This window comes from Sceloporus occidentalis, unplaced genomic scaffold (assembly GCF_023333645.1).
Source record: "Sceloporus occidentalis isolate IW3139 unplaced genomic scaffold, rSceOcc1.0.p SCAF_124, whole genome shotgun sequence".
Lineage (NCBI taxonomy): Eukaryota > Metazoa > Chordata > Lepidosauria > Squamata > Phrynosomatidae > Sceloporus > Sceloporus occidentalis.
The window spans coordinates 2,850,630-2,859,722 of NW_028317104.1; the positions used below are offsets into that span (position 1 = coordinate 2,850,630).

The window sequence follows — 9,093 nt, forward strand, 5'->3', positions numbered from 1 at the left end:
GAGGACCAGCAGTGAAGGCAGATGTTAGCAGGCGGCAGAGCCGGCTCCTAGGAGCCCCCGTGTAGGATGTGGGACCTCTGGATGCTTCGTGGGCATAAACACACACACACACACCCGCACGCCCCTGAGCATCACGTCTGCCTCTGTAACACAAGCGCGCTGCACTTTTTGCGTCTTTCACAGGATCCCGTTTCCTCTTCTGCACCTTGGGGATGATGGACTGCCTCGACTGGATGTCCGTGCAGCGGTCATGTGCATCTACACACCACACACATTATTAACATGTATATAACTCTGTACAGATATATATATCGCTCCCTGTGACATAAACCTCTAACACGTTTCCTTTTTTCTGGCTGTTTTTTCTCTGCTGCATGCGCGACTGGATGCATTTATCTTGCATGCCTAGAGGCAGAAGTCCCTGAATGCATCAGGCGGAAGGTAGAGGGATGGTGACCCTTCACATGAACCTCTTCCTTTACATATTTAGTGGTCCGTGCTCACAGGTTGTGAAATGAGGATGGTGAAGATGGAATTAAAGGGGTAGTTGGGGTAGATTCAGTGCAGCGGAACACTACCTACTACGACTGATCCCAGAACCAGGGCAGGTTTACGCAGCTCTGATGCCCTGCGCTGGGTGGGGCTCACTGATGTTCAGGGAATGGACCAGTTCTCCTAAACAGGTTTTAGGGCTGGGTGGCTTTCTGTGCCCTCTTTTTCTTTAGCTATTTGTCCCATCTTGCAGGGTTCTACCCACCCTCATTTGCCCCAAAAGATTATTCGATCCTCTAAGTGTCCTCCCAACGGCATTGTTGGGATGTGATGCCATCCCGGTGGTAAATGTACCTCGGTCTGGGGTAGTTAGTGAGGAGAGGATCAGCAGCCTGGGGGGGGGGGGTGTATCCCCAGTCCTCCAGGTGCCTGGCTCCAGATTATCGCTATGTCTTTGCAGAGTGTTACTCGGGCACCGCAGCCCACGGGCTCTTCTCACCCCGCGTTCTCATACATTCTTACTCTGGCACCGCATCCCCCGAGATACAATGGGCGTAAAAAAGTCATTCTGGTGCAAAGTTTGAAAAAGTGTCTTATCCCCACAGCAGTAGAAGGAACGACCCAACCGACAGAAACTGTTGCTATGGAGATAAGACAACTATTCAAAGTTTGAACCAAAATCACATTTTAGAGAAGCCCCAGCATGTGCTGGGACTCTGTTCCCTAACAATAACCACAGACGCAAACATTAGAATTATTCATATTCTGCACTTTAATGTTCTCCAGAAATCATGACCCCCCACCATTATATTGCACTCCAACCCCACCCCACAGAATCCCTCCCCTCACCCATTTACCCTTCCCTATTTACCCTTCCCTCTGCCCCGTTCCCACTGTCCCCATCCCACATGGCAAGAAGCCAAGGTCAAGGTCTGGGGTAAATTTAACCGTTATCTGTAAAAAGTCTGAGCTTGGCTCCAGTCTAAAGAGATTCTACAAATTCTGTGCAAATGAAGCAATTCCTGTAACCCACTCACTCAGTGCCTCCACCCTACTACTAACCCACCCAGTAAGTGCCTCCACCCTACTAGTAGCCCACTCACTCAGTGCCTCCACCCTACTAGTAACCCACTCACTCAGTGCCTCCAACCTACTAGTAACCTATTCACTTAGTGCCTCAACCCTACTAGTAACTCACCGAGTAAGTGCCTCAACCCTACTAGTAACCCACTCACTCAGTGCTTCCACCCTACTAGTAGCCCACTCACTCAGTGCCTCCACCCTACTAGTAACCCACTCACTTAGTGCCTCCACCGTATTAGTAACCCTACCAATTAGTGCTTTCACCCAACTGGTGATCCAACCATTAAGTGCTTCCAACCGTCAACAACCCGACTCAGTTGTACCCCAAACATTGAGTGCCTCCATTTATCGATTCAGTAGTATCCCTGACCCACCAGTAACCCAGACACTCAGTGCTTCCGCCCCAAGGGCAACCCAACTCATCAGTTCGGTATCCTCAGTAATTTTGGTCAGTGTCCCACCAGCTGCCCACATTCTATGTCCGTACAATCAAATATGAGATCCCTGCAGTGATCTTCAGTTCCTGAGCGTATCAGATCGGAAATGTTCTGGAAGAAGAGAAAAGAGACAAATGCCCCAGCCCCACGCACCCCATCCCAAGAGATATACCCCAAACCGGAGCAATATATGCCTTACACCCAGCAGAAATAAATACCACCCAGGGCATACACGCCAACCCTGAGGAATATACCCCCCAATCCCACCCCAGTTAATACACAGGGGCGCTCTCTACTGCTGTCTGTCTGTCAGACCTGTCTCCCTCTGTACAGACACACGTACACAGATGCATTTACATGTTTAGCGTGTGGCAACGGCTGATACATGCGTAGAGCATGTGAGTGCAGACACAGGCATAGAGACAGGCGAATGTGTGCAGACATATAGACAGACGCGTGTGGGGGGGCTACGAGACACAAAGCAGACGATGCCCTGAGCATGCAGACTGCGCTATACTGGAGCAGAAATGTGCTATATGGGAGGCTGAGATCAGCCGCTAGTATACAGGGGGATCTGAGGTCAGCCGACAGTATACAGCAAATATGAGGTCCAACTTGGGTATCTCACCCTTGTATATGAGGATCTGAGGTCAACTGCTGGTATTTGGGGGGTATCCGAGGTCACCTGCTGGTATGTTGGGGGGATCTGAGGTCAGCGGCTGGTATACAGGGGATCGGAGGTCAGCCGTTGGTATACGGGGGGGGGGATCTGAGCTCAGCCACTGGTATACGGGGGATCTGAGGTCAGCCGCTGGTATACGGGGTTATCGGAGGTCAGCCGCTGGTATACGGGGTGATCGGAGGTCAGCCGTTGGTATACAGGGGGATCGGAGGTCAGCCGTTGGTATACAGGGGGATCTGAGGTCAGCCACTAGTATACGGGTGGGATCTGAGGTCAGCCGCTAGTATACGGGGGGATCTGAGGTCAGCCTCTGGTATACAGGGGGATCTGAGGTCAGCCGCTGGTATATGGGGGGATCTGAGGTCAGCCGCTGGTATGTTGCGGGGATCTGAGGTCAGCCGCTGGTATACGGGGGATCTGAGGTCAGCCGCTGGTGTATGGAGGGATCTGAGGTCACACTGACTTCCTGAGAGCTCCTGAGGTTTGAGTGAAGTGGGGGAGCGAGTGTCTAGTCCTGAGGTTTTATTGAACATGTTGTTGCCCCTGAAATATTTGCTGGGAGGTGTCCTGAGGTTTAGTCCTGAGGTGTGCGATGCATACAGAGACTGCAGCATGTCCTGAGGATTTCTGGGTCGGGGTCGGAGTTACATAAGGTGCAGTTTGGTATATTGTAGGAGAGGCAGACAGCAAGCCGTGCAGTAAGACATGCGCATGCATTGGGACCGTATGTACGGATCTTACCTGCTGCATGTGATCCTGGCTCGGAGGTTTCTGCGTCCGACTGGACCCAAGAATCACAATCGGACCCAAGAAATTCTGGGTTTGGGTGAACAGACACAGAGACATGCACCGCGTGTGTAGTTATGTGTCTGCCACAGAGAGAGAGCACAAGACAGAGAGAGAGCGCTCCCATTAGCATAAGAGTAACAGAGCTCCGACTGACAGCCAGAGAGTGCGCTGAGAGATTACAGCAGTGAAAGTGCCTGGAGAGACAGCAGTGGAGGAGCACCTGAGGAGTGCTGACTTCTGAGAGACAGTCTGAAGCTCAAACAAACAGCAAAGTTGCCTCGGAGTGACTGCAGAGAGAGTGCTTCACTGTGACCCCGTCTTATTAGTCTGAGGGGACTGCAGACAGTTCCACGCCGTGTTACCTGCTGCCAGAGCTGTTCCGTGACATGCGGGGGTCTCGTCTTGGTCAGTAGGTGAAAACAAGGTCAGACACACTGCCGAGAAGACCATTCCCTGAGATCATTTCCACCACCTCTGGGGTGCAGTGATCGGGAAATTCGAAATGGGACCCAGTGCGGGGGAGCAGCTCCCTGTCCAAGGGGACGCACAGGGACCCAGAGCAGAGTCCAGGGAGACTCTCTTCCACACCTTCTTCTTCCTCCAATGGCTCTGGGGACGATGGCAAGGAGTGGGCTTGGGCAGGCTGGGCAGGGGAGTAGGGGGGCACCTCGGGGCTGCGTTCTGATGACTCCCGATTCGGCGTCTCTTCTGATTGGCCAACTCTGTGCCCCCCCCACCCGGGGTTTGCCTCCCCCCAGTGCATGCTGGCTCCCAAATTCACTTCCGACTGGCATGGCGAAGTAGCAGGCTGGCATCTGGAGGTGGCGCGAGGCAGTCTGGCACGGGTCCTGGCCGTTGGGTCCCGGGTGCGTCTGCGGGGCCGGTATTTGTAGTTAGGGTAGTCAGCCATGTGTTTGAGCCGAAGCCGCTCTGCCTCGCGCACGTATGGAATTTTATCGGTGTCCTCCAGTAACTTCCAGCGTTGGCCAAGACTGCGAGAGATCTCAGCGTTGTGCATGTTGGGACACAGAGACATCAGTTTTCGCCGTTCGATCTGAGACCACACCATGAAGGCGTTCATCGGACGTTTTATGTGACCGCTGGGGGTCTTACACCAACTTGGCCCCCCTGGGACAGCATCGGATGACTGTGGAGCGCCAACCACCGTCTTCTGTTGCACCATCGTGTAGCTTGTGAGAAAGACGAGCTACACTCGGAACATGCTGTTCTCACCAGCTCCAGACACAGGTTAGCGAGCACCGGGGGGTAGGTGGTGGGCTCAAAGGGCAAATCAGGGCACCAAGGGAGCAGAGCACAGATGGGGCAACTGGACAGACAATTTCAGTATGTTTCTGATGGGCAGGAGGTGCCAGTAGGGGAAAAATGATACCAGCCTGGGCAAGATACAGTGGGGGCAGCAGGGTAGAAAGAGGATGGTAGAAAACCCCAGGCAATGAAGGAGGGGAAGGGACAGACAGGGTAGCAGGATGAGTGTCAGGAGTACGTGTGCAGGTGTGTGAGGCTCTGTGCCAGTCGGTGCCCAGGAGCTGGTAATGTCCTCCCGGTGCTCTCGCTTCTGCTCCCTTTGTCTGCTCTGCCTCTCCTCTCTGTGTCCCAGACGCTGCCTCACTGCCTGTCTCCCCACTTCAGTCTGGGGGGGTCGGTGTAAACACAGTCTGCTTGCAGCCCCCCCAGCACACGCGTTCTCTGCTGCTATTGGTTGCTGGGCGGGTCTGAGGCTGCACCGGCTCCCTGACTGGGCAGAGCTGCAGCTTCTCAGACAGCACGAACCCGGGACCGTGTGTGACAATGAGTGTGTGTGACAGCGTGCAACCGTATGTGACCGACACCGGCACACAGACACCTGCAGGGGGTCCCATCAACGTGGCACTGGGCCAAGGGGCACGCACAGCACAAATCGTGCAAGCAGCACACAGGCGCGCGTGAACTAAACGGAAACACGAGAATCAACCGGCCAAATGCAGAGGGATGCGACAGCACAAAACAAAGCGACTCGCTGAAGCTGGCTGTGCACGATAGGCTTTGTATTCCAGAAGGCGGGGGAGACAGCGAGCAGTCGGTACTCGCCCTGGGAATATATATTATCCAGCCCTGCAGATTAACCCATTATCTGCCACTGTGGACTGACATGACCCTGCTGCTAGCCAAGGATGCAGCGCAGAGCTTAGGGTCATGTGACGCTGCATGACTCACGCATTACCCCAGGGGCTGAATTAAAAAGCCATTAGTGTGTGGGGGGTGTAACACAGGGTTAATGCATGCTCTCCCTCTCCATAGGCTTTATTTATAACCCTCCCCTTGCTGACCCCGCATCCCATCCCTTCTGCCAGACAGCACAGTTACTCCCACAATGCACTGCTCTCAAAGGTGTTCTGAGCATTGGGGAGTCAGATGCCCTCAGCCTGGGTAAAAAGCATCTGTGTGGATATCGGGTTACTGGCCCTGATCCTGGGGCAACAGACAGAGATATTGAATCACCCCAATAAGTTTTGGGGCATGTTCTGTTCTGTCCAGTACTTTTTTGTCCCCCAAATCCCTGATGACCTCTCTCAATGCCCCTGTCTCCTCCCCCTGATGCCCCTCTTGTCTAGGAGGTCAGAATGTTTGCTGGGTATGAGGGTATCCCAGGGTTCTACAGCCCTAAAAGGCCTGATAATGTGTATAGAAACAGCAGGAAACGGCTTTATACATTAAACAGGGTAAATAAAGCCCATTATTCTTCTTCTAAATGCCCCACCCAGTTACCCCAATGGGCCCGCCCCAACCACACTCCCTAATTAGAGGTGCCTCCTCTCCGGACACATGGCTGTGATAACGTGAATTAAGAGTGATTGGGAGGTGGTCTTGCCCCGTGTAGTTGCCTCTCTCCTGTTATAACAGGCAGCGCATGAATCCAGCTGACAGCGGCTCACGCCTTGTGAGCGAGGGTTGTCTGCTCCCCCAGCCCGTGCAAATCATTAACCGGAGACCTTGTGGCAACTCACCATGTTTAATCTGCTGGTCCCATGTCACACGCTCACTGCCGGTCCTGTGTCACACGCTCACTGCTGGTCCCGTGTCACCACCATCGCACACTGGCAGGGTGAACATGTACGGCAAAGAAGACTTCAGGTTAGTGGGTTCTGCCGCTGGCTGCCCTTTATCCTCGCATTCTGCCCTTCTCAGTGTCTTTGAACCCGTTTTCTCCTCTGTGGCTCCGACTCTCATGACTCCTGCCTCCACAGATATGAAAGCTGTGAGCACACGGCCCGGTGGCTCCTGGAGCATGTGCGCTCCCCCCCTGAGATCGCCGTTATCTGCGGCTCTGGCCTGGGGCATCTGGCGGATACACTGAGCGACCCACAAACCTTTCCCTACAGCCAGATCCCAAACTTCCCGACGAGCACCGGTACGTAGAGACCTCCACGCAGGGGTTTATTGAGACCCCTCATATACATGACACGGATATATTTCACGTCACTGACATATACGCGTGTACACGGGGTGTATAATGGTGACAGGGGGCAGCGCTGTCCATGTCCGTCAGCTACATGTGACAATGTTATAAATTTCCTGGAAAAGAATGGCCGAGGAGGTCACCTTAAATCACAGCCTTGGCTGCCGGTACCTGGGAGGGGGTACCACAAGTTTTATGCCCCATCAGGTTATTTTACCCCAGGGTGGGTGAGAAGGAGATCACAGAGTCTTAGGGGGTGGGTGCAGTTTGGTTGTCATGGTGACGACGAGGTTGGTGACATCCATTATACATGCACATATGTCCTTACAGTGTCCGGACACGAGGGGCAGCTCGTGTTTGGCACTCTGCGGGGCAAATCATGCGTGTGCATGAAGGGTCGGTTCCACGTCTATGAAGGATACTCGCTCTGGAAGGTAAGTTTAGGAAATACCCCATCCAGATACCCCATCTGTCCATACATTACGCCCTCCAGTATCTCTCTCCCTACCTGGTGTAATTCCGCCTGTCTCTTCTGATAGTCCTGTCTGTATCGTGACAGTCTCTAGTTGCCCCGTCTCCCCCCAGGTCACTCTCCCCTTCAGGGTTTTTAAGTTGCTTGGGGTAACGGTCCTTCTGGTGACGAACGCTGCCTGCTCCGTCTGTGAGAATCACAAGCCAGGGGACATCATGATAATCCGGGATCACATCAACATGCCAGGGCTAGCGGCCCTTAACCCTCTGACAGGGCCCAACGACGACAGGTGAGTGCGATGCTCTGCAGTGTGACAGATAGATTTGGGTGCGACGCTCTGCGGCGTGACAGGTAGATTTGGGTGCAACGCTCTGCGGCGTGACAGGTAGATTTGGGTGCGATGCTCTGCCATGTGACAGGTAGATTTGGGTGCGATGCTCTGCCATGTTACAGGTAGATTTGGGTGCGATGCTCTGCCATGTTACAGGTAGATTTGGGTGAGATGCTCTGCCATGTGACAGGTAGATTTGGGTGCGATGCTCTGCGGAGTGACAGGTAGATTGGGTGCGATGCTCTGCAGCGTGACAGGTAGATTTGGGGGTGATGCTCTGCTGTGTGACAGGTAGATTTGGGTGTGATGCTCTGCGGAGTGACAGGTAGATTTGGTTGCGATGCTCTGCAGCGTGACAGGTAGATTTGGGTGCGATGCTCTGTGGCGTGACAGGTAGATTTGGGTGCGATGCTCTGCACTTACCCCTGTTTGCTCCGGTAGGTTTGGCCCCCGGTTCCCGTCTCTGAAGGACACTTATGACTGGACCCTGCGTGCCACAGCCCTGGATATCGCCCGCCGGCTGGGACACAGCGACCTAATCCACGAAGGGGTTTACTGCATGGTGGGGGGACCCAACTTTGAGTCAGTGGTGGAGGCCAAGGTGCTGCAGGGCCTGGGGGCGGACGCAGCGGGTGAGTAGGTAACAAGTCCCCCGAATGACGGTGCTCCCCGGGGTATTACTGGGATGGAGGGGGCAGAAATGCATAACTGCTCTCCACCACCCAGCACACACGCGGGCTGTGAACGGACAGGTCATGGGCGGGATTTCTGTTCTATATGTATATTTGTATACGTCATTCCACATGTCACCATCTCTGCCCCCTCTGTCCTCAGGGATGAGCACAGCGCCAGAGGTGGTGGTTGCAAAGCATTGTGGGATGCGAGTGTTTGGTGTGTCGCTGATCACCAACCACGTGACCCGGGAGTACGGGGATCAGCAGGCGGTCACTCACGGCAGCGTCCTGGAAGTGAGTGAGAGGAGCTCCCGGGTGCTGCAGGACATCGTTACCGAGCTCGTGGCGGGAATTCAACTCCAGCGCGAAGCTCGACCGGAAGAGAAGAGCACCGCCATGTAACACAGTGCCCCTTCACCGTGTAACACAATCAGTGTCCCCCCCTCACAATGCAACACAATCAGTGTCCCCTCTCAACGTGTCACACAATCAGGGCCCCCGTGTAACACAATCAGTGCCCCCCCCTCGCCGTGTCACACAACCAGGGCCCCCGTGCCGTGTCACACAACCAGGGCCCCCGTGTAACACAGAGTGTCTCTCCTGTGTCACACATCCAGGCTGCCCCGTGTGTCATTCGAACCGACTTGTAAGCTCCTGTGCCCCGGACCCTCCTCAC

At 54.3% G+C, this 9,093-nt stretch overlaps 2 protein-coding genes across 2 annotated transcripts; one reads left to right on the forward strand and one right to left on the reverse strand.

Annotated features, from left to right (window-relative positions):
- Positions 1–3,889: 3,889 nt before the first annotated feature.
- Positions 3,890–4,666, reverse strand: LOC149282054 (transcription factor Sox-12-like). The gene has a single exon (XM_089498709.1). It carries the CDS (start codon positions 4,664–4,666, stop codon positions 3,890–3,892), a length of 777 nt encoding a protein of 258 aa, XP_089354835.1.
- A 1,725-nt stretch (positions 4,667–6,391) lies between these two features.
- On the forward strand, positions 6,392–8,819 carry LOC149282055 (purine nucleoside phosphorylase-like). The gene is made up of 6 exons (XM_089498710.1): positions 6,392–6,615; positions 6,729–6,892; positions 7,271–7,374; positions 7,526–7,701; positions 8,185–8,375; positions 8,578–8,819. The coding sequence occupies exons 1-6, from the start codon at positions 6,392–6,394 to the stop codon at positions 8,817–8,819; spliced, it is 1,101 nt and encodes a 366-aa protein (XP_089354836.1).
- Positions 8,820–9,093: the final 274 nt, after the last annotated feature.